The following is a 26,491-nucleotide window of genomic DNA, read 5'->3' on the forward strand; positions in this document are numbered from 1 at the left end:
AAGGGGAACCACCAAGCAAGCGGCACAATGAAGACCAAGGATCTCTACAAACAGGTCATGGACAGAGTTGTGGAGAAGTACAGATCAGGGTTGGGTTATAAAAAATATCTGAAACTTTGAACATCCCATGGAGCACCATTTAATCCATTACTAAAAAATGGAAAGAATATTGCACCACAACAAACCTGCCAAGAGAGGGCCGCCCACCAAAACTCATGGACCAGGCAAGGAGGGCATTAATCAGAGGCAACAAAAAGACCAAAGATAACCCTGAAGGAGCTGCCAAGCTCCACAACTGAGGTTGGAGTATCTGTCCATAGGACCACTTTAAAACCTCTTGAAGCTAGGGGGCACTATTTTAATGTTTGGAAAAATAACATTCCCAAAGTAAACAGCCTATTTCTCAGGGCCAGATGCTAGAATATGCATATACTTGACAGATAGGATAGAAAACACTCTAAAGTTTCCAAAACTGTCAAATAATGTATGTGAGTATAATGGAACTGATATTGCAGGTGAAACCCTGAGGAAAATCCAATCAGGAAGTGCCTCTTATTTTGAAACCCTTCTGTTCTTATGCATCCTTATTGCCAATTTAAAGGGATATCAACCAGATTCCTTTTTCTATTGCTTCCCGAAGGTGTCAACAGCCTTCAGACATAGTTTCATAGTTTATTTTGAACAATGAGCGTGAGCGACCACATTGCGTAAGTGGCTAGGTGGGGGCTCTCACAGTGAGTTTTTGTCTGCGTTGTCGTGACCGATCTTTCTGGTGGATTCCTGGGCATAACGCACCAAACTAACAGAGGTATTTCTTTATGGAACAAAAGGAACATTTGTTGTCGAACTGGGAGTCTCGTGAGTGAAAACATCCGAAGATCATCAAAGGTAAATGACTAATTTGATTGCTTTTCTGATTTTCGTGACCAAGTTACCTGATGCTAAGTGTACTTACTGTTTTGTCGAGCGATCGATAAACTTACACAAACACTTGTATTGCTATCGCTGTAAAGTATAATTTCAAAATCTGAGACGACAGGTGGATTAACAAAAGGCTAAGCTGTGTTTTGCAATATTGCACTTGTGATTTCATGAATATGAATATTTTCTAGTAATATTATTTGACTGTGGCGCTATGCTATTAAGCGTTGGGATGGGTAGTTCAGAGAGGTTAAGCAGTACACTCCACAGAGCTGGGCTTTATGGAAGAGTGTCCAGAAAAAATAAGCAATCATGTTTGGTGTTCACCAAAATGCAAGTGGGAGACTCCCCAAACATATGGTAAAATGTAGCTTTTTGGCCATCAAGGAAAATGCAACATCTGGGGCAAACCCAACAGCTCTCATCACCCATCCACAGTGAAGCATGGCGGTGGCAGCATCATGCTGTGGGGATGTTTTTCATCGGCAGGGACTGGGAAACTGGTCAGAATTGAAGGAATGATGGATGACGCTAAATATAGGGAAATTCTTGAGGGAAGCCTGTTTCAGTCTTCCAGAGATTTGAGATTTGGATACAGGTTCACCTTCCAGCAGGACAATTTACCCTAAGCACTGCTAATGCAACACTTGAGTTTTTTTAAGGGGAAACATTTAAATGTCTTGCAATCTGTGGTATGACTTAAAGATTGCTGTACACCAGCGTAACCCATCCATTTTGAAAGGAGCTGGAGCAGTTTTGCCTTGAAGAACGGGCAAACATCCCAGTGGCTAGGTGTGCCAAGCTTATAGAGACATACCCCAAGAGACTGGCAGCTGTAATTGCTGCGAAAGTTTGCTCTAAAGTTATGCATGCCCAAGATTTCAGTTTTTTTGTCTTATTTCCTGTTTGTTTCACAATAGAAAATATTTTTAATCTTCAAATTGGTCGGCATGTTAAGTAAATCAAATGATACAAACCCCCCAAAATATGTTTTAATTCCAGGTTGTAAGGCAACAAAATAAGAAAAATGGGGTGGGGGTGGGGGGGTGAATACTTTTGCAAGCCACTGTGTGGTTGAATCATCATACATGGAAACACATGCTTTGTTTAATGCCAGTGGCAGGTCATTGGTAAAAATAGAACAGAGTACAGGGCCTAGAGAGCTGTCCTGCGGTACACCACACTTTACATGTTTGACATGAGAGAAAATTATATTAAAGAAAACCCTCTGAGTTCTATTAGATAGATAGCTATGAACCCATGATATAGCAGAAGTCGAAAAGCAATAACACATATGTTTTCTCAACAACAGGTTATGGTCAATAATGTCAGAGGGTGCACTGAAATCTAACAGTACAGCTCCCACAATCTTCTTATTATCAATTTCTTTCAACCAATCATCAACCAGTCATTTTTGTCAGTGCAGTACATGTTGAGTGCCCTTCACTGTGTGTGTGCTCTTTGTCCTGTCGGCTCAGTCTGAGGAAGGCTGCCTCCCAAGATGCTACTGTTGCCACTTCCTATAGGCAAGGACTCTGGCCAGGGTTAGGGATGGAGATAGCTGCAGGCTGGGGATAGCACTGGGGCTAAGCTTATACAGTAGCCTACAAAAAGTGGAACTCATTACTAAGTACTTTGACCTAAAACCTAAATACGTTCATAATACATGCTACACTTATAAAATTCCACAGATGCTTTCAGGTAAAATCTTGTTGCTGTGAAATGTCCCGTATACCTGCTGCATGCAAGATGAAAGAGCAGTTATTTAGTCTAAAAGCTATTGGGAGGTTCTGAATGCCCCTGTCTAAAGCTATGTAAAGCATCCACACACACCAGACACCAATAAGTGCAGTTTCTATTCATACCCAACACAGCTATAATACACTCAACCACTTTCTTTCTCTCCAATGTGTTCCCCCCCCCCCCAATGGAGATATGGAGTGGGCCAGATTTTGCATTAAGGCTTTCATATAAGCCTACGCTATTTCATAGCAGAAGAGAGAGGTGAAAGTGCTGATTGTAGAACTATGGTAACTAAACACAGAGATAGAGACAGTAGGTGCTGTGAGAGAGAGGGATAGAGGGAGAGACAGGGAGAGAATGACAGGGATAATGAGAGAAGAGAAGAGGTAAAAAAATAGGGATAAAAATAGGGAGGGGGAGAGAGGGAAAGGTAGGTACACATGATGCAGCCATCCAGCCACCTTATTTATTAACAGTGTTTGTCTCTAACTGGGTCACACTGTATTGGTGGAGCTGTACTATGCTCTCCCTCTCTCTTTTCCTCTCCTGCTCCCTCTCCCTTTCTTACTAAACACACACACATGCAGGCCCGAATGCACACACACACTGTTGTGTGTCACGTCCGAGAAAGAGATGGATATTAAAATCAAGAGAGAAAGAGAGAGAGAGAGAGAGCGAGCAAGAGAGTGAGAGAGAGAGAAATGGAAAAAGAGAGATTGAGAATCCATCATTAAACAAAAACGGACAAATTTCCTTGAGATTTTGTTTTGCCTCAATATCCTCAAGCTCTTTTAAGTGGGCGGCAATTAAAGAGCCACTTCCCTCCTTGTTCCAAAGGGCACGGCTGTCTGGCATGTAGTAAGGAGAGGAGAGTGAGAAGGGGATGAGAGGGGGTGACAGGTCAGAGACAGACAGACAGACAGACAGACAGACAGGCAGACAGACAGACAGACAGACAGACAGACAGACAGACAGACAGACAGACAGACAGACAGAAAATGTCTTCACTGACATTCTTAACCTCTCTCTGGCCCAGTCTGTAATAGCTACATGTTTCAAACAGATCACCATAGTCCCTGTGCCCAAGAATGCTAAGGTAACCTGTCTAAATGACTATCACTCACACTCACATCTGTAGCCATGCTGTAGCCATGCTGTAGCAATTATTTGAAAGGCTGGTCCACATCAACACCATCATCCCAGACACCCTAAACCCACTCCAATTCACATACCGCCTAAACAGATCTACAGATGATGCAATCTCTATTGCACGCCATACCACCCTCTCCCACCTGGCCAAAAGCAACACATACGTGAGAATGCTGTTCATTGACTATAGCTCAGCGTTCAACACCATAGTGCCCTCCAAGCTCATCACTAAGCTAAGGACTCTGGGACTGAACACCTCCCTTTGCAACTGCATCCCGGACTTCCTGATGGGCCACCCCCAGGTGGTGAAGGTAGGCATATTTGCCATGCTGACCCTCAACACAGGGCACCTCAGGGGTGTGTTCTTAGTCCCCTCCTGTGCTCCCTGTTCACCTACGACTGTGTGTCCGCGCACAACTCCAACACCATCGTTAAGTTTGCTGATGACACGATGGTGGTTGGCCTGATCACCATCGACGATCAGACAGCTAATCGGGAGGAGGTCAGTGACCTGGCAGAGTGGTGCCAGGACAACAACCTCTCTCTCAAGGTCAGCAAGTCAAAGGTGCTGATCGTGGACTATGGGAAACAGAGTGCCGAGCACGCCCCCATGCATATTGACAGGGCTGTAGTGGAACGGGTCGAGAGCTTCAAGTTGCTCAGTGTCCACATCAATAAGGAATTAAAATGGTCCACACACACCAACACAGTCATGAAGAAGACAAGACACCACCTTATCCCCCTTTTGGGCATGGACCGTCAGATTCTCAAAAAGTTCTACAGGTGCACCATTGAGAGCATCTTGACTGGCTGTATCATCACTTGGTATGGCAACTGCTTGGCATCCGACCACAAGGTGGTACGGAGGGTAGAGCCTACGGGAAAGTACATCACTAGGGCCGATCTCCCTGCCATCCTGGACCTCTATACCAGGCGGTGTCAGAGGAAGGCCCTAAAAATGGTCAAAGACTGTAGCCACCCAAGTGAAAGACTGTTTTCTCTACCGATGCAACAAGTCTGGAACCAACAAGACCCTGAACAGCTTCTACCCCCAAGCCATAAGACTGCTAAATAGTTAGTCCAGGTAGCTATTGGTAAACTATTTAACTCTCTGCATTGACCCTTTTTACACTAACTCTTTTGACTCATCACATACGCTGCTGCAACTGTTTATTATCTACCCTGTTGTCTAGTCACTTTATCCCTAGGTATATGTATATACTCTATATATTCAAACTATGTGGAAACCCCTTCAAATTACTGGATTCTGCTGTGTCAGCCACACCTGTTGCTGACAGGTGTATAAAATTTGAGCACACCGACATGCAATCTCTATAGACAAACATTGGCAGTAGAATGGCCTTTCTGAAGAGCTCAGTGACTTTCAACGTGGCACCGTCATAGGATGGCACTTTACCAGCAAGTCAGTTTGTCAAATTTCTGCCCGGCTAGAGCTGCTCCACTCAACTGTAAGTGCTGTTATTGTGAAGTGGAAACCGGTGGAGGCTGCTGAGGGGAGGATGGCTCATAATAATGGCTGGAATGGAGTGAACGGAATGGCATCAAACACTTGGAAGCAATGTGTTTGATGTATTTGATACCATTCATCAACCCCATCAAACACCTTTGGGATGAATTGGAATGCAGACTGTGAGTCTAATCGCCCAACATCAGTGCCCAACCTCACTAATACTCTTGTGGCTAAATGGAAGCAAGTCCCCACAGCAATGTTCCAACATCTAGTGGAAAGCCTTCCCAGAAGAGCTGAGGCTGTTATAGCAGCAAAACAGTAACCAAGTCCGTATTAATGTCCATGAAGTTGGAATGAGATGTATGTGTCCACATACTTTAGGTCATGTAGTGTATCTAACTCAATTACCTCGTACCCCTGCACATTGACTCGGTACTGGTACCACGTGTATGCAGCCAAGTTAGAGTTACTCGTTGTGTATTTATTCCTTGTGTTATTATTTTTCTATTATTTCTCTGTTCTCTCTCCGCATTGTTGGGAAGGGTCCGTGAGTACGCATTTCACTGTTAGTCTACACCTGTTGTTTACTAAGCATAGGACAAATGCAATTTGATTTGATTGATTTGTCAGAGAGCACCATCTGGGCTGTCATATCTACTGAGCCCTATATAATCATCTGGAGGAGCTGGGGGTCGGCTGGCGAGTGTGTCTGTATGCGGATTAATGAGTATGTGTGAGCAGTCCTTTCAGAGCGCTGTCCGTTAGGTGCCTCTGATGGTGTGTTCAGTATTCAGATCACACCCAGGCCCTCTCTATTAGAACTCATTACACTGGTAAAGGGGAGAAAGAGAGGGAGAGAGGAAGATGAGTGGAGAGGAAGAGATGAGAGGACAGGAGGAGAGGAGGAAAGGATGAGAGGAAGAGAAATAGAGAGAGGTGGATATGAGAAAAGAGGTGGAGAAGAGAATGGGATCATTGGAAGAGAGGAGACGAGTGGAGAGGAGGAGAGATGAGAAAAGAGGCGAGGATGAGAGGAAGAGGAGAAGAGGAGAAGAGGATCCCTTAGCCCTCTTTACACACATGGTCAACCATCTGTCCAAAAGTCAACACTACAGTTTACACAGAAATCAACACTACCATCATTCACAACTCTAATATAACATTTACAGAGGGGTCAATGCTACCATCACAACACTAATGTACAGTTTACAGAGGGGTCAATGCTACCATCACAACACTAATATACAGTTTACAGAGGGATCATTTCGGTTACTCCGAAATCTTAAGGTCAGGCATTTACTCTGAATGGTTAAGGTAAGGCTTGGGATAGGCTTAAAACAAGAATCTAAAAAACAACTTTCTGTTGCTGGATTTGAACATGCAACCTTACACCAGATGCAGATGCTTACACCTGAGCAAAACCACCTACACACACACACACACACACACACACACACACACACTCACACACACACACACACACACACACACACACACACACACACACACACACACACACACACACACACACACACACACACACACACACACACACACACACACACACACACACACACACACACACACACACACACACACAACAAGTTAACATTAGGGACGGAAATCTGTTTTGGAATTGATTAAAAATAACATTTTATTATAACTAATAAAGCCTTGATGAGAATAGATTCTGATTGCATTGTTGCTATGACAATGGTGCCATCCTCATTCTGTTTTGGGAGAGAACAGGTGTGGAGGTGTGTGAGTGTTCACCTAGCAATCAGAGAAGCAGCTGCAGGTGGTATGAGGTTTCTGTTGTGTTCTTCAGGGTAGTGACCTACAGGCTGAAGCGGGCTGACTGACTCTGACCACACGCATAATTACAGTGTAAACCAGGAAGCTACAGGTACAGCCAAGCCCCTTCATGGAGCAGCTTCTTTTACTCTCCTATAAATATGACTATTAGCTAAGATACTTTAGGAGTTTTACAGACAGGAGAGAGTTTGCTTCATTGAACAGGAGACTGGCAGGTCATGTGGATTTCTGGAATGGCTTTTTCCTTACAATTGTTTTTTAAAATGTATTATTTCTTACATTGTTATCCCAGAAAATTGTATGTGTTATTACATACAGCCGGGAAGAACTATTAGATATTAGAGCGATGGTAACTCACCAGCACTACCAACATTACGACCAGGAATACGACTTTCCCAAAGCGGATCCTTTGTTCGCACCACCCAGGGCAATTGAACTGATTCCAGAGACCAACCCAAAACAACGGCGACGAAAAAAGGGTTCTCGGAGCGGTCTTCTAGTACGACTTAGGAGGCGTGTACACCACCCACCACCTCCGAGTATATTACTCGCTAATGTTCAGTCCCTGGATAACAAAGATGACGAAATCAGGGCAAGGGTCTCTTTCCAGAGAGACATCAGGGATTATAACATACTCTGTTTCACAGAGACATCTCTTGGGATATACTGATTGTTTTGATCACATGGACTGGGATAAGTTCCTGGGTAGCTTCGGAAAATAATATTGACGTATACACTGAAACCGTAACTGAGTTTATCCGGAAGTGTATGGGAGATGTTGTACCCACTGTGACCATTAAAACCTACCCTAACCAGAAACCGTGGATGGATTGCAGCATTCGCGTAAAACTGAAACGCGAACCGCCACATTTAAACATGGCAAGGTGATTGGTAATATGGCAGAATACAAACAGAGTAGTCATTCTCTACGCAGGGCAATCAAACAGGCAAAACGACAGTATAGAGACGAAGTGGAGTCACAATTCAACGGCTCAGACATGAGACTTATGGGGCAGGTTCTACAGACAATCACAGACTACAAAAGGAAAACCAGTGGACACCGACGTCTTGCTTCTGGACAAGCTTAACACATTCTTTGACTGCTTTGAGGATAACACAGTGCCACCGACGCTGCCCGCTACCAAGCACTGTGGGCTCTCCTTCTCTATGGCCGACGTGAGTAAGACATTTAAACGTGTTAACCCTTGCAAGGCTGCCGGACCAGACTAGCCGCGTCCTCAGAGCATACGCAGACCAGCTGGCTGGTGTGTTTACGGACATATTCAATCTTTCCCTATCCCAGTCTGCTGTCCTCACATGCTTCAAGATGGCCACCATTGTTCCTGTACCCAAGAGTGCAAAGGTAACTGAACTAAATGACTATCGCCCCGTAGCACTCACCTCTGTCATGAAGAAATGCTTTGAGAGACTAGTCAAGGATCATATCACCTCCATCTTACCTGTCACCATAGACCCACTTCAATTTGCTTACCGCCCCAATAGGTCCACAGACGATGCAATCGCCATCACACTGCACACTTTCCTATCTCATCTGGACAAGAGGAATACTTATGTAAGAATGCTGTTCATTTACTATAGCTCAGCATTCAACACCATAGTACCCTCCAAGCTCATCATTAAGCTCAAGGCCCTGGGTCTGAACCCTGGCATATGCAATTGGGTCCTGGACTTCCTGACGGGCTGCCCCCAGGTGGTAAAGGTAGAAAACAAAACCTCCACTTCGCTGATCCTCAACACTGGGGCCCCACAAGGGTACGTGCTCAGCTCCCTCCTGTACTCTCTGTACACCCATGACTGTGTGGCCAAGCACGCCTCCAACTCAATCATCAACTTGCCAGACGACACAACAGTAGTAGGCTTGATTACCAACAACGACGGGACAGCCTACAAGGAGGAGGTGAGAGCTCTGTGAGTGTGGTGCCAGGAAAATAACCTCTCACTCAATGTCAACAAAACAAAGGAGATGATCGTGGACTTCAGGAAACAGCAGAGGGAGCATATACACATCGACGGGACAGCAGTGGAGCAGGTGGTTCCTCAGCGTACACATCACTGACAAACTGAAATGCACCACCCACACAGATAGTGTGATGAAGAAGGCGCAACAGCACCTCTTCAACCTCAGGAGGCTGAAGAAATGTGGGTTGGCACCTAAAACCCTCAAAAACGTTTACAGATGGACAATTGAGAGCATCCTGTTGGGCTGTATTACCACCTGGCATGGCAACTGCACAGCCCACAACCACAGGGCTGCACCATGCATCACTGGGGGCCAACTACATGCCCTCCAGGACACCTACAGCACCCGATGTCACAGGAAGGCCAAAAAGATAATCAAGGACAACAACCACCCGAGCCACTGCCTGTTCACCCCGCTATCAAACAGAAGGCAAGGTCTGTGCATCAAAGCGGGGACCAGGAGACTGAACAACAGCTTCTATCTCAGCGACTGTTAAATAGCCATCATTAGCACAGAGAAGCTGCTGTCTATATACACAGACTTGAAATCATTGGCCACTTTCATAAATGGAACACTAGTCACTAGTCACTAGTCAAATAAAAAAAAAAAAATTATTATATTCTATTCTACTGTATCATAGTCTATGCCGTGCTGACAGTGCTCATCCATTTATTTATATAGTCTTAATTCCATTCCTTACTTAGATTTGTGTGTATTGGTTATATGTTGTGAAATTGTTAGATATTACCTGTTAGATATATCTCCACTGTCCGAACTGGAAGCACAAGCATTTCACTACACCACAATAACATGTGCTAAACACGTGTATGTGGTCAATAACATTTGATTTGATTGTGAAACACACACCAGCATCTAGGATCCAAAATTGGATATTAAAACATGTCAAATCAGCCATATCTCATTCCCCTCGCCTCTTAACTGAATTGTTACTTGGAGCAGTTGAAACAACAGCACACAACAGGAATAGAAAGAGTCAACCAAGTCATGCTGCACTGAACATTCTGGTGGCTGAATATAAAACATATTGTCATCCTATGACATTCCATATTATGCCGACTCTCCTTTTTCTACTGCTTCTATGTCTCTTAGTCTCTTTCCTCGTAGTCTGTGTGACGTTTGTTCTCCCAGCAAAATGTCAAAGGTGTCTGGCTGTGTATGACCAGGCAATCAGTGACCATGAAACATTAACGTTACATCACCAGCCAGCTGGGTAAACAGCTCAGGCCTCATAAAAGGAAAATGAGATGGGAGGTAAGGAACTATCTGTTCCAGACAGTCTATCCCTGGACAAATGTGTCTACAATGTCTGACAATGTCTTTCTTTCTCAAGCACTTATTTTTTTTACCTTGAACAAGGCAAGCTATCACTACAACACAGCAGCAGTTGGCATTGAGGGACCCTCCTGTTACTGACTAGCATAACAATGAGAGAGGGACAGAGTGCTGTATGTACGCGAGGTAAATGACTAGCTTGTACTGAACCAGCCACAACAGAGGAAGGCAACTTTTCTAAGTAATAACAACTCCAACCACTCCACAACCTTATTATACTGTCCCATTACGTTATAATCACTATACTATCTTGGAAAAGATAGAAAGGAGAAAGAGCGAATGATAATCTTGCAACAGCAGAACGGTAATATTCATAATCACAACAATAATGAGTGAATTAGAGGCGTGAAGTTTAACATGTTATTCACTGTCCTATCTCCACCATACAGGACTGTGGCTGTGTGTATCAAGCGTCTCAGGGTGCTGATCTAGGATCAGGTCCCCTTTGTCCATGTCATTTGTGATCTAGAAGGCTAAACTGATCCTAGATCAGCACTTTTACTCTGAGTCTCTTGATACGTGTGAATCCTGGTCTTTAAAACCACTTAAGGATCCGCCCCTTTTTTCCCCTCCAATTTTTGCCTAAAATGAACAAAGCTGCATTTGTTCCTGCTCTGCACCCACCCTCACATCACATCAAACCCATTTGTTCCTGCCCTGCACCCACCCTCACATCACATCAAACCCATTTGTTCCTGCCCTGCACCCACCCTCACATCACATCAAACCCATTTGTTCCTGCCCTGCACCCACCCTCACATCACATCAAACCCATTTGTTCCTGCCCTGCCCTGCACCCACCCTCACATCACATCAAACCCATTTGTTCCTGGCCTGGACCCACCCTCACATCACATCAAACCCATTTGTTCCTGCTCTGCACCCACCCTCACATCACATCAAACCCATTTGTTCCTGCCCTGCACTGCACCCACTCTCACATCACATCAAACTCATTTGTTCCTGCCCTGCCCTGCACCCACCCTCACATCACATCAAACCCATTTGTTCCTGCCCTGCACCCACCCTCACATCACATCAAACCCATTTGTTCCTGCCCTGCACCCACCCTCACATCAAACCCATTTGTTCCTGCCCTGCACCCACCCTCACATCACATCAAACCCATTTGCTCCTGCCCTGCAACCACCCTCACATCACATCAAACCCATTTGCTCCTGCCCTGCACCCACCCTCACATCACATCAAACCCATTTGTTCCTGCCCTGCACCCACCCTCACATCAAACCCATTTGTTCCTGCCCTGCACCCACCCTCACATCACATCAAACCCATTTGTTCCTGCCCTGCACACACCCTCACATCAAACCCATTTGCTCCTTCCCTGCACCCACCCTCACATCACATCAAACCCATTTGCTCCTGCCCTGCAACCACCCTCACATCACATCAAACCCATTTGCTCCTGCCCTGCACCCACCCTCACATCACATCAAACCCATTTGTTCCTGCCCTGCACCCACCCTCACATCACATCAAACCCATTTGTTCCTGCCCTGCACCCACCCTCACATCACATCAAACCCATTTGTTCCTGCCCTGCACCCACCCTCACATCACATCAAACCCATTTGTTCCTGCCCTGCACACACCCTCACATCAAACCCATTTGCTCCTTCCCTGCACCCACCCTCACATCACATCAAACCCATTTGCTCCTGCCCTGCAACCACCCTCACATCACATCAAACCCATTTGCTCCTGCCCTGCACCCACCCTCACATCACATCAAACCCATTTGTTCCTGCCCTGCACCCACCCTCACATCACATCAAACCCATTTGTTCCTGCCCTGCACCCACCCTCACATCACATCAAACCCATTTGTTCCTGCCCTGCACACACCCTCACATCAAACCCATTTGTTCCTGCCCTGCACCCACCCTCACATCACATCAAACCCATTTGTTCCTGACCTGCACCCACCCTCACATCACATCAAACCCATTTGTTCCTGCCCTGCACCCACCCTCACATCACATCAAACCCATTTGTTTCCTCACAGCACCATTTCAGCTAAACCAAATGATGGTTCTGAATTATAGATGAGCGCCAGAGAGGAAGAGGGTGAAAAGAGAGGAAATATAAAAGAGGGGATACACAGTGTTCTCTGATAAACACTTCTCTGCCCTCAACACATCTAGAGCAGTAGCCTACAACACATTATTCCAACATTATTCTGTATGTTATGTGTTTGTGATATTTGATGTATGTTATTTAAAAATAGAATTGGATCGTTAGCTGTTCCAACAATGCTGTCCAACTGACATTGCTAACGAATCTATGCACACTCATACCATATTTTATTCATCAATGAATGGGACAATAAGGAATGAATTCATGAGACAATGACTGAATAAACCTAACAATAAACTCTATTCAATATCCCCTAAGTGTGTGTATGTAGGTTGATTGACTGTGTGTGTGTGGTGATTGAGTGTGTGTGTGTGTGGTGATTGACTGTGTGTGTGTGGTGATTGACTGTGTGTGTGTGGTGATTGAGTGTGTGTGAGTGTGGTGATTGACTGTGTGTGTGTGGTGATTGAGTGTGTGTGAGTGTGGTGATTGACTGTGTGTGTGTGGTGATTGACTGTGTGTGTGTGTGGTGATTGAGTGTGTGTGTGTGTGTGTGTGGTGATTGAGTGTGTGTGTGGTGATTGACTGTGTGTGTGTGGTGATTGAGTGTGTGTGTGTGTGGTGATTGACTGTGTGTGTGTGGTGATTGAGTGTGTGTGTGTGTGGTGATTGAGTGTGTATGAGTCCATACGTGTGTGCATTAACAGAGGCAGGTGCTCTCCAGGCTTGATCTCTCTCTCACCCTGACCCTCCAAAGAAAAAGAGGAGGAAGAGGGATGGAAATAGAGAGTGGGGAAGCAGAAGAGGAGGAGGGATGGATATAGAGAGTAGGGAAGCAGTAGGAGGAGGAGGGATGGATATAGAGAGTGGTGAAGTAGAAGAGGAGGAGGGATGGATATAGAGAGTGGGGAAGTAGAGGTGGAGGAGGGATGGATACAGAGAGTGGGGAAGTAGAGGAGGAGGAGGGATGGATATAGAGAGTGGGGAAGTAGAGGAGGAGGAGGGATGGATATAGAGAGTGGGGAAGTAGAGGAGGAGGAGGGATGGATATAGAGAGTGGGGGAGTAGAGGAGGAGGAGGGATGGATATAGAGAGTGGGGAAGTAGAGGAGGAGGAGGGATGGATATAGAGAGTAGGGAAGTAGAGGAGGAGGAATGGATATATAGAGTGGGGAAGTAGAGGAGGAGGAGGGATGGATATAGAGAGTGGGGAAGTAGAGGAGGAGGAGGGATGGATATAGAGAGTGGGGAAGTAGAGGAGGAGGGATGGATATAGAGAGTGGGGAAGTAGAGGAGGAGGAAGGATGGATACAGAGAGTGGGGAAGTAGAGGAGGAGGAGGGATGGATATAGAGAGTGGGGGTGTAGAGGAGGAGGAGGGATGGATATAGAGAGTGGGGAAGTAGAGGAGGAGGAGGGATGGATACAGAGAGTGGGGAAGTAGAAGAGGAGGAGGGATGGATATAGAGAGTGGGGAAGTAGAGGAGGAGGAGGGATGGATATAGAGAGTGGTGAAGTAGAAGAGGAGGAGGGATGGATATAGAGAGTAGGGAAGCAGTAGGAGGAGGAGGGATGGATATAGAGAGTGGGGAAGTAGAAGAGGAGGAGGGATGGATATAGAGAGTGGGGAAGTAGAAGAGGAGGAGGGATGGATATAGAGAGTGGGGAAGTAGAGGAGGAGGAGGGATGGATATAGAGAGTGGTGAAGTAGAAGAGGAGGAGGGATGGATATAGAGAGTGGGGAAGTAGAGGTGGAGGAGGGATGGATACAGAGAGTGGGGAAGTAGAGGAGGAGGAGGGATGGATATAGAGAGTGGGGAAGTAGAGGAGGAGGAGGGATGGATATAGAGAGTGGGGAAGTAGAGGAGGAGGAGGGATGGATATAGAGAGTGGGGGAGTAGAGGAGGAGGAGGGATGGATATAGAGAGTGGGGAAGTAGAGGAGGAGGAGGGATGGATATAGAGAGTAGGGAAGTAGAGGAGGAGGGATGGATATATAGAGTGGGGAAGTAGAGGAGGAGGAGGGATGGATATAGAGAGTGGGGAAGTAGAGGAGGAGGAGGGATGGATATAGAGAGTGGGGAAGTAGAGGAGGAGGAGGGATGGATATAGAGAGTGGGGAAGTAGAGGAGGAGGAAGGATGGATACAGAGAGTGGGGAAGTAGAGGAGGAGGAGGGATGGATATAGAGAGTGGGGGTGTAGAGGAGGAGGAGGGATGGATATAGAGAGTGGGGAAGTAGAGGAGGAGGAGGGATGGATACAGAGAGTGGGGAAGTAGAGGAGGAGGGATGGATATAGAGAGTGGGGAAGTAGAAGAGGAGGAGGGATGGATATAGAGAGTAGGGAAGCAGTAGGAGGAGGAGGGATGGATACAGAGAGTGGGGAAGTAGAGGAGGAGGAGGGATGGATATAGAGAGTAGGGAAGTAGAGGAGGAGGAGGGATGGATACAGAGAGTGGGGAAGTAGAGGAGGAGGAGGGATGGATATAGAGAGTGGGGAAGTAGAGGAGGAGGAGGGATGGATACAGAGAGTGGGGAAGTAGAGGAGGAGGAGGGATGGATATAGAGAGTGGGGGAGTAGAGGAGGAGGGATGGATATAGAGAGTGGGGAAGTAGAGTAGGAGGAGGGATGGATATAGAGAGTGGGGAAGTAGAGGAGGAGGAGGGATGGATACAGAGAGTGGGGAAGTAGAGGAGGAGGAGGGATGGATATAGAGAGTGGGGAAGTAGAGGAGGAGGAGGGATGGATATAGAGAGTAGGGAAGCAGTAGGAGGAGGAGGGATGGATACAGAGAGTGGGGAAGTAGAGGAGGAGGAGGGATGGATATAGAGAGTGGGGAAGTAGAGGAGGAGGAGGGATGATATAGAGAGTGGGGAAGTAGAGGAGGAGGAGGGGTGGATATAGAGAGTAGGGAAGTAGAGGAGGAGGGATGGATATAGAGAGTGGGGAAGCAGAGCAGGAGGAGGGATGGATATAGAGAGTAGGGAAGTAGAGGAGGAGGGATGGATATATAGAGAGTGGGGAAGTAGATGAGGAGGAGGGATGGCAGGTCGTCTACTCTTGGGATAGAGTAATGTGAGTTTTGCATTGCGTTTAACGTAGCAGAGAACCACCAGAGAGTGAACACATCCTCCCAACTACAGCTACACACACGAGAGAGAGCAAGAGAGAGCGAGAGAGAACGAGAGAGAGAGAGCAAGCAAGAGAGAGATAGAGGGAGAGAGCGGGGGTGTGTGGTGAAATTAGAGGGGATGAGTGTGTGACAGAGAAAGCGAGAGAGAGGGGGATAATAGATATTACAGTGATACCACCTGGAGGATATTTAGTGAATTTAATAACGTTAAATGACATCAGTTTATTGTATTTATAGATTGATGGCTGGGATCAGGAGCTGAGGCACGCACACACAGTCAACTCTCCCTCTTTCTCACTCTCTCTCCCTTTATCTCTCTACCATCTCCTATCAACATATCTCCTTATCTCCCCCTTCCTCATTCCATCTTTCCACCTCCTCCAACCCCCCACTTTATCCCTCCCTCCCATCTCCCTGTATACTATAGGCCTACACACAGTCAATAAGAGAGAGAGAGAGAGAGAGAGTGTGAGAGGGTTGGGACTATTAATCAAATGCAATCAAATGTATTTATATAAGGTCTCCCTTTTTTAATAACAACATTTGTCATGAAGGATCAGCCATGCTGTCCATCTAATTCAATGATTTATGGTTCTCAGAACTGCAGTTGACTGATTGAACAGAGAGGCTTCCCACTGGGCACACACTGGTTGACTCAACATTGTTTCCATGTCATTTTAATGAAATCCCGTACAACCAATGGCAATTAAACGTTGAATTGACGTCTGTGCTCTTTGGGTTGGCTTTGAATTGAATCCTGTTGGATTATCTTTTTGGAGACAAATTGTCAGTTCCATGAATAGTTGGCATGATATAATTTTGCCCGGAGGGGAGGGCTGCTGTTTTACGGGCTCCTAACCAACTGTGCTATTCTGTTGTTTTTTTTGTTGCATTTTTTGTAACTCATTTTGTACATAATGTGCTGCTATTGCTGCTATCGCGACAGGTATCCTAGTGGTTAGACTGTTGGACTAGTAACCGAAAGCTTGCAAGATCAAATCCCAGAGTAGACAAGGTAAAAAACAACAACAAGGCAGTTAACCCACTGTTCCTAGGCCGCCATTGAAAATAAGAATTTGTTCTTAACTGACTTGCCTAGTTAAATAAAGGTAAAATGAAATATAAAAACCATGACTAAAAGAGCTTCTGGACATCAGAACAGCGATTACTCACCTCGAACTGGACGAAGATGTTTTCCTTAACGAGTCCGACGTGAAGGATGTACTACTTTGTCGAGACAGGGCCCAAATCCCCGTTATAAGCACAAAGAAAATAAGGAGAAAAAGGGGGATAAGGGCGGGGTGCCTTGTAAGAATTTGCAGATGAATTGTTAAACCACCACTTCCCTCGGTATTATTGGCCAAGGTGCAATCATTGGAAAATAAACTGGACGATCTACGATTAAGACGATCCTACCAATGGAACATTAAAACTGTAATATCTTACGTTTCACCGAGATGTGGCTGAACGACAACACAGATAATATAGAGCTGGCTGGCTTCTCCGTGCATCGGCAGGACAGAGCAGCTACGTCTGGTAAGACGAGGGATGGGGGTGTGTGTTTATTTGTCATTAACTGCTGGTGCACGATGTCTAATATTAAAGAAATCTCAAGGTATTGCATGCTTGAGATAGAATACCTCATGATAAGCTATAGACCACACTATCTACCAAGATCATTCTCATATGTATTATTTGTAGCTGTCTATTTACCACCACAAACTGATGCTGACACTAAGACTACACTCAAAGAGCTGTACAAGGCCATAAGCAAACAAGAAAATGCTCATCCAGAAGCGGCGCTCCTAGTAACTGGGAACTTTAATTTGAATTTCTACCAGCATGTCACATGTGCAACCAGATGGGAAAAAAACTTTAGTCCACCTTTACTCTACACACAGAGACGCAAACAAAGCTCTCCCTCGCCCTCCATTTGACAAATCTGACCATAATTCTATCCTCCTGATTCCTGCTTACAAGCCAAAACTAAAGCAGGAAGTACCAGTGACTCGCTCAGTACGGAAGTGGTCATATGATGCGGATCCTACGCTACAGGACTGTTTTGCTAGCACAGACTGGAATATGTTCTGGGACTCATCTGATGGCACTGAGGAGTTTACCACCTCAGTCACCGGATTCATCAAAAAGTGCATGGACGACGTTGTCGTCACAGTGGTCGTAAGTACATGTCCCAACCAGAAGCCCTGGATTACAGGCAACATCCACACCGAGCTAAAGTCTAGAGCTGCCACTTTCAAGGAGCGGCCCGCTAATCCAGACTCTTAAAAGATGTCCCGCTGTCCACTCAGACAAACCATCAAATAGGCAAAGCATCAATACAGGACTAAAATTGTATCCTAGAACACTGGCTCTGACACTCGTCGGATGTGGCAGGGCTTGAAAACCACGAGCTGCTCAGTGATGCGAGCCTACCAGACGAGCTTAATACCTTTTATGCTTGCTTCGAGGCAAGCAACACTGAAGCATGCATGAGAGCACCAGCTGTTATAGACGACTGTGTGATCACGCTCTCTGTAGCCGATGTGAGCAAGACCTTTAAATAGGTCAAAATGAACAAAGCTGTGGGGCCAGACAGATTACCAGGACGTGTACTGCGAGCATGCTCTGACCAACTGGCAAGTGTCTTCACTAACATTTCAACGTCTCTCTGACAGTCTGTAATACCAACATGTTTCAAACAGACCACCATATTCCCTGTGCCCAGGAAAGCGATGGTAACCTGCTTAAATGATTACAGCCCCGTAGACCTCACGTCGGTAGCCATGAAGTGCTTTGAAAGGCTAGTCATCAACACCATCATGCCAGAAACCCTAGAGCCACTCCAATTCGCATACCGCCCCAACAGATCCACAGATGACGCAATCTCAATAGCACACCACACTGCCCTTTCCCACCTGTGCAAAAGGAACACCTATGTGAGAATTCTGTTCTTTGATTACAGCTCAGCATTCAACACGATAGTGCCCACAAAGCTCATCACTAAGCTAAGGACCCTAGGACTAAACCCCTCCCTCTGCAACTGGATCCTGGACTTCCTGGCGGGCCGACCCCAGGTGGTAAGAGTAGGCAACAACACATCTGCCACGCTGATCCTCAACACTGGGGGCCCTCAGGGGTGCGTGCTTAGTCCACTCCTGTACTCCCTGTTCACCCACGACTGCGTGGCCAAGCACGACTCCAACCCCATCATTAAGTTTGCTGATGACACAACAGTGGTAGACCTGATCACCGACAATGATGAGAAAGCCGATAGGGAGGAGTCAGAGACCTGGCAGTGTGGTGTCAGGACAACAACCCCCCCCCCACACACACACAGACACACACTGTACTCCTCTCCATCCTGTGGCTATGTGGCTATTGGAGGTCCAACTGAAATGTGATTTGTTTTCCCTATAGAGATCAGAAAGAGCTGCTGTCTGATTGGCTGCAGACATACAGTTGAGCAAGCCCCAAGCACACAAACATAATTACTGGTTCTAATCCAATCACACAGGCCCACCATGATTACGAGCACCCACACACAATCACATCACAAAGAGATGGACAGGGAGGGAGAGGTGGAGGGTGAGAAAGAGAGAGAGATGAGGTAATGCAAAGGGATTTGGAAACTGGACAGCGGGAGATGGGAGAAAAACAGGAGAAAAATTCAACATTTAGTGTGTGTGTGTGTGTGTATTTGTGTGTGTGTGTATTTGTGTGTGTGTGTATTCATGTGTGTGGGTGTGTGTGTGTTCAAATAAGGAGGAATGACATGACTGAGATAAATATTAGTGAAGGCTAATTCAGTAGTGTTTTTGTGACAGCGTGGTGTGAGCCCAGCATGAACACAGACACCACTGTAAACCTCTGACAAGGTCCATTACACACACACGGACAGGCTGCTGTTCCTCTGGCTCTGAGCTTAAAGATACAAAGAGAGTGAAGGGATGGTGTTGCATTATAATACACACAGTAACAGTCGGATCTGTCTGACACGGTGCAGCAGAGAGAAAACCAGTGTCAGGACAGAAACACAGGGCAGGGAGTTCATATGAGAATAACATATCCTATTCTCTGTTACGCCTTCTTAAACAACCATCTCTAATCTTAGAAATGAATTACAAGCTACGTGGAAGAACAAAGCGTTGTTATCAATTTGTTCTTACATAGCCTTAACAAATCTGTTAGTATTGAAATATGATCAAACATGCTATTTCCATGTGCTGTATTCTGTCTGCACATTGTAGCCCAGTCAGACAGACAATACCAGCTGCTGTCAGCAGGCCCACCAGGCTGCAGCAGGCTATAGAGGGCTTCTGGGCTGGAAGAATAGACCCCTTACTACCTTTGTCATTACACTTCCATTAGAGACATCTCCCACTGAGCTTATTAACTCAATGTGTTGCCCAATAACACTGCTTTCTTGGGCCACAGAGAGGATATATAGAGGATAGCTTGGTATCTGGGGAAAATCTAGATCAGTGGTAGAATAAATAGATGTGTGTTAGACCTTCTGCCTCTCCCTTCATGAGATAATCATGCTTGCTCACATGCACACACAGTAAGGTACTCCTCAGAGATGTTCGGAGAGAAGGCTGGTTAGTGGTGAATAACATGACCTACTAATGAGTATCTGTCTCCAACACAGACTAACTGTTCTGATAGACACACATCTGAGATGTTCTGTACCCTTCTGTTTCACAAAATATCCTTTATAATTACAACTAAAAAAGGGCACTGTGGTGTGGTGTGTGTGTGTGTGTGTGTGTGTGTGTGTGTGTGTGTGTGTGTGTGTGTGTGTGTGTGTGTGTGTGTGTGTGTGTGTGTGTGTGTGTGTGTGTGTGTGTGTGTGTGTGTGTGTGTGTGTGTGTGTGTGTGTGTGTGTGTGTGTGTGTGTGTGTGTGTGCGTGTGTGTGTGTGTGTGTGTGCACTACCATGGCTAGATCCATGCTTTAGTGCCTCCTGTTTTCTCCACAGGCATGTGGATGATTAACAGTGTTGAATATTTAATGTTGTCCAGCTGCAGGCCATTCAGACAGACAGACAGACAGACAGACAGACAGACAGACAGACAGACAGACAGACAGACAGACACACAGACAGACACACAGACACACAGACAGACACACAGACACACAGACACACACACACACACACACACACACACACACACACACACACACACACACACACACACACACACACACATGGACTGGCTCCTGGCATCACGTTTCATGGGACAATTCAGTGGCCTTATGGTTAGAATGTCCGACTAAGATTGGAAGGTTGGGAGTTTGGTCGCAGCCGAGTCACACCAGACTGTAAAAATAGGACCCAACGCGTCTCTGCTTGGCACTCAGCATTAAGGTTGATAGATTGGGGGTAAGGCCCTGCGATAGACTTGTGTCCTGTCCAGGGGGTGTATTAGTACATCAAGCTGCTTCACGCTACAGAAAGAGGAAATAGACTCCTGCTCCTACTTACCATCTGAGTGAGTGTGTGTACGTGTGTACTGTATGTGTGTTGTTAATGGTTGTTTGCATTCTCCTCCATCTGCCCTACTCCTCTATCATCCATCCTCATCCTCCCTCAGATGATTCTGGAGGTTCAGTTGTATGTGAAAGGATGTGACTGCCCTGTGGGGAGCCTGCTCCTGAGCTGACAGAAATGGGGAGTTTCACCAACTGCCTTCACGTGAGATGTCACTCTACGAATGGCACTCTACAGATGGCACTCTACAGATGGCACTCTACAGATGGCACTCTACAGATGGCACTCTACAGATGTGACAGGGAAGCTAAGCTGTACTAGTAGGAGAAGGCATCAATGTGTCAACTGGGATGGTAGAAAATAAACTATTATCAGTCTTTGTGAAGGTATGTGGTTGGGTGTATAAAAGCATTGTGTGTGTGTGTGTGTGTGTGTGTGTGTGTGTGTGTGTGTGTGTGTGTGTGTGTGTGTATGTGTGGTGTTGTAGGGGAGATAAGGAACTTCCTGAACTGTCCAATATCCTGTCCAATATTTGCCTTCTGCACTGAGCACTTTATCACAGGAAAAGACAGAGAGAACCCCAATATCAGAGAGAGAGAGAGAGAGAGAGAGAGAGAGAGAGAGAGAGAGAGAGAAGAGTAAACAAGAAAGACAAAATAGACAGAAGAAGGGAGGGGGGAAGAGGGAAATGAGATCAATGAGATCATTTTTCCAAACAGAAGGAGGAACAAAACAGCACTCCGCTCTACAAAAATAGAACACTTACAATGTTCCATGATGACACCTCCTGATTCTAATGGCTCATTAAAAGGAGTGGGACCAGGCTCCAGCTATAGCATTTCCCACTAACAAGCTCAGACCAGCGCACACATACACACATACGCACACACACATACGCACGCACGCACACACACTCACACACACAGGCTCACGCTCAGAGCAGCAGAGAGAGGGAGACAGAGAAGACCTCCACATACAGTACAGTACTCTTATAATTACCCAACACAGACAGACAGATCACCTCATCTCCATAATGAGCCAGCAGAGCTGAAAGTCTTTATCTGACTCAAAGAAAAGGGACAGTCAAATAAGAAGTGCTAATGTTGTAGGATGAGCAGTAAAAACACAATTTAGACTGTCAAGGATGAAACCTAATTAGGCTCTTCGCTCTGGGCAAGGAAGGACTGTGACTGAGAATGTCTACCAATTATCCATACAGATTCAGAACAATTCATTTTCTTTGCTATCTCAAAAACCATATAATAAAACTAGTGGAGCCGGTGGTGGATGGCAAGCTAAGGGAAAAATGGAACCTGCGTCCCGAGTAAGATGTGTGACATTTAGCCATATATCACCTGTGAAACAGACAGAGCCAGGGCTCGATTGGTCCAGTCTATGCTGCAGCAGCAGGGCCACAAAGGTAACAGAGTCACCACTAAGACACAAACAGCACTGACACATAGAGGAGAGAACATCCATCATACTCAGCCTCAACCCAGAGAAAGAAAGAGAGAGGGGGAGGGGGAAGAGAGGGGGCAGGTAGAGAGGGGAGAGGGGAGAGGGGAGAGGGGAGAGGGAGAGGGAGAGGGAGCAGGTAGAGAGGGGAGAGGGGAGAGGGAAAGAGAGAGGGATGGAGGAGAGGGGGAGGGATAGAGAGAGGGGAAAGAAAGAGAGAGGGGGAGAGAATGGGAGGCATAGAGGGAGAGAGGAGAGGGGGAGAGAGGGAGACAGAAAGAGAGGGAGGGAGGGAGGGAGGGAGGGAGGGAGGGAGGGAGGGAGGGAGGGAGGGAGGGAGGGAGGGAGGAGGAGGGGGCGGGGAAAGAGGGTGAGGTAGAGAGGGAGAGGTAGTGAGGGAGAAGGGATAGGAGGAGGGAGAGAGGAGAGGGGGAGGGAGAGAGAGGGAGAGGGAGAGGGTATGGAAGGGAGATGGGGAGAAAAAGGGAGGGTAGAGAAGGAGAGAGGAGAGGAAGAGGACTGAGAGAGGGAGGGAGGAGAGGGGGAGGGATAGAGAGAGGGGACAGAAAGAGAGAGAGGGGGGAGAGAATGGGAGGCATAGAGGGAGAGAGGATAGGGGAGAGAGGGGAAGAGAGGGAAAGAGAGAGAGATTTTGGGAGGGAGGGAGAGAGGGAAGAGATGGGGCGTGGAGAGAGGGGGAGGTAGAGAGGGAGAGGGGACAGGGGGAGAAGGAGGGAATGAAGACAGGGGGCGGAGAGAGAGGGAAGGGAGGGAGGGAGGGAGGGAGGGAGGGAGGGAGGGAGGGAGGGAGGGAGGGAGGGAGGGAGGGAGGGAGGGAGGGAGGGAGGGAGGGAGGGAGAGGGGCGAGAGAGAGCGGGGGAGAGAGAGAGGGAGGGAAGGAGGGATGAGAGGGGGCAGATAGAGAGGGCGAGGGGAGGTAGAGGGAGGGAGGGAAGAGAGGGGGCAGGGAGAAAGGGGAGGTAGAGAGAGGGGGGGATGAGAGGAGAGGGGGAGAGGGAAAGAGAGAGAGACAGAGAGAGAGACAGAGAGAGAGGGAGACAGAAAGAGAGGAGAGAGAAAGAGAGGGAGAGAGAAAGAGAGGGAGGGAGGGAGGGAGGGAGGGAGGGAGGGAGGGAGGGAGGGAGGGAGGGAGGGAGGGAGGGAGGGAGGGAGGGAGGGAGGGAGGGTGGGGAAAGAGGGTGAGGTAGAGAGGGGGCGGTAGTGAGGGAGAAGGGATAGGAGGAGGGAGAGAGGAGAGGGGGAGGGAGAGAGAGAGGGAGGGTATGGAAGGGAGATGGGGAGAAAAAGTGAGGGTAGAGAAGGAGAGAGGAGAGGAAGAGGACTGAGAGAGGGAGAAAGCGGAAAGCAGAAAGCAGAAAGATAAATAAAGGGAGGCGAAGAGGAAAGAGAGGGAGAGTGGAAATGACAGATTGGAGAGTAGAGCTCGGCTGGTTTTCACTGACAATACAAGCATGTCAACAGTGACCTCCATAACCAGCCATCAGTCAAAGACACATCCAAAGAAAACAGAGCTGCCAGCATACAGAATCAAAGCAAAGATCCAGTATCATCACAGTCCGTCACACACAGTCTAAAACCACATCTATAACCACAGTGTAAAATGGCTGTAATGTAAAACCACTGGGCCTACTGTACCTCTCATTGTCCACACTCCTGAATCCAGGCAGGATGTGTCTGAAGCTGGAGTTACGGTCCAGTTTGGGCTGGCTCTTAGTACGCTTTATAGAACCCTTCAGCCTCCGACTCAGGAAGCCCTGGAGAGAGAGAGAGGGAGAAAGAGGGGGGGGAGCAGGAGAGCGAGAAAGAGGGGAGAAAGAAGGGAGTGAGAGTGAGAGAGAGAGAGGGCAGAGAGAGAGGGAGTGTGAGAGAGAGAGAGGATATGGTGGTTTAAGTCAAATTTCAAATCAAATTTTATTTGTCACATACACATGGTTAGCAGATGTTAATGCGAGTGTAGCGAAATTCTTAGTGAGAGGGAGAGAAAGAGATGGCAGAGGGAGCGAGAGTGAGCAAAGAAAGTTGGGGGGAGAGAGAGAGAGAGAGAGAGAGAGAGAGGGGGAGAGAGAGAGAGAGAGAGAGAGAGTGTGTGTGTGTGTGTGTGTGTGTGTGTGTGTGTGTGTGTGTGTGTGTGTGTGTGTGTGTGTGTGTGTGAGAGAGAGAGAGAGGGGGTCAGAGGCAGGGGAAAGAACGACAGGGAGAGAGAGAGAGGGAGAGAGAGAGAGAGAGAGTGCGTGTGTGTGTGTGTGTGAGAGAGTGTGTGTGTGAGAGAGAGAAAGAGAGAGAGAGAGATTGAGAGAGAGAGGAGGAGAGAGGGATAGAGGTCATCAAGAACAACATAATGAAATAGGAAAGTATGAAATGAAAATGAATCAGTATATGTGATCCCAATGACTCCAATGTTGCAGTAAAATGTAGCAGTATCTGTCCAGTGAATACATGGTTATTAATATTGGCTTGCAGAGGGCTTGCAGAGGGCTTGAGAGGGCTTGAGTGAGAGGGCTTGCAGAGGGCTTGAGAGTGCTTGCAGAGGGCTTGCAGAGGGCTTGAGAGGGCTTGCAGAGGGCTTGAGAGGGGTTGCAGAGGGCTTGAGAGGGCTTGAGAGGGCTTGTAGAGGGCTTGAGAGGGCTTGAGAGGGCTTTCAGAGGGCTTGCAGAGGGCTTGAGAGGGCTTGCAGAGGGCTTGAGAGGGCTTGCAGAGGGCTTGCGTAAGGCTTGCAGAGGACTTGCAGAGGGCTTGCAGAGGGCTTGAGAGGGCTTGCAGAGGGCTTGCAGAGGGCTTTCAGAGGACTTGAGAGGGCTTGCAGAGGGCTTGCAGAGGGCTTGAGAGGGCTTGCAGAGGGCTTGAGAGGGCTTGTAGAGGGCTTGAGAGGGCTTGAGAGGGCTTGCAGAGGGCTTGCAGAGGGCTTGCAGAGGGCTTGAGAGGGCTTGCAGAGGGCTTGCAGAAGGCTTGCAGAGGGCTTGCAGAGGGCTTGAGAGGGCTTGAGAGGGCTTGCAGAGGGCTTTCACACTCACATTTGAATTTACTGGCAATCAATCAGTCAGTCTATTATTTTTAGCTTTAGCTGCCATCCTTTCACCCAATCCCCTCTCTTTCACTCCTTCTCTCTTTCACTGCCACATCTGCAGCCCAAGGCTGACTCCCCCAAGCTCCTCTCTGTTTCCATAGAAACTGTTGGCAGGAGAGAGAGAGAGAATGAGAGAGGGGTGTGGTGAATAAAATATATGATGGAAACATAGCAAGTTTTTGGAGGAGAAGGAGAAAAAGCCTAAGCATTGTGATTTCCAGCTTTACACAGCAGGGAAAGAGGAGAGAAGATAAATAGATCCTCACTGAGAGAGAGAAGATCAGAGGAGTCACTTCACAGTGCCCCACAATCTATCTGAGGATAAGGGAGGGGAGAGAGGAGATCAGAAGAGTCACTTCACAGTGTCCCACAATCTATCTGAGGATAAGGTGAGGGGAGAGAGGAGATCAGAAGAGTCACTTCACAGTGCCCCACAATCTATCTGAGGATAAGGTGAGGGGAGAGAGGAGATCAGAAGAGTCACTTCACAGTGCCCAACAATCTATCTGAGGATAAGGGAGGGGAGAGAGGAGATCAGAAGAGTCACTTCACAGTGTCCCACAATCTATCTGAGGATAAGGTGAGGGGAGAGAGGAGATCAGAAGAGTCACTTCACAGTGCCCCACAATCTATCTGAGGATAAGGTGAGGGGAGAGAGGAGATCAGAGGAGTCACTTCACAGTGCCCCACAATCTATCTGAGGATAAGGTGAGGGGAGAGAGGAGATCAGAGGAGTCACTTCACAGTGCCCCACAATCTATCTGAGGATAAGGTGAGGGGAGAGAGGAGATCAGAAGAGT

At 47.2% G+C, this 26,491-nt stretch overlaps 1 protein-coding gene across 6 annotated transcripts in view; it reads right to left on the reverse strand.

Moving 5' to 3' along the window:
* LOC135518151 (disabled homolog 2-interacting protein-like) overlaps nucleotides 1-26,491 on the reverse strand; it is a 286,136-nt gene that overhangs the window by 151,865 nt on the left and 107,780 nt on the right. For all 6 annotated transcript variants that reach the window (XM_064943072.1, XM_064943071.1, XM_064943075.1 and 3 more), the window contains exon 3: nucleotides 24,263-24,381. In XM_064943072.1, the coding sequence (XP_064799144.1) occupies nucleotides 24,263-24,381 (119 nt within the window). The remainder of the gene's footprint in view (nucleotides 1-24,262; nucleotides 24,382-26,491) is intronic.

Source organism: Oncorhynchus masou, chromosome 28 (assembly GCF_036934945.1).
Source record: "Oncorhynchus masou masou isolate Uvic2021 chromosome 28, UVic_Omas_1.1, whole genome shotgun sequence".
NCBI lineage: Eukaryota > Metazoa > Chordata > Actinopteri > Salmoniformes > Salmonidae > Oncorhynchus > Oncorhynchus masou.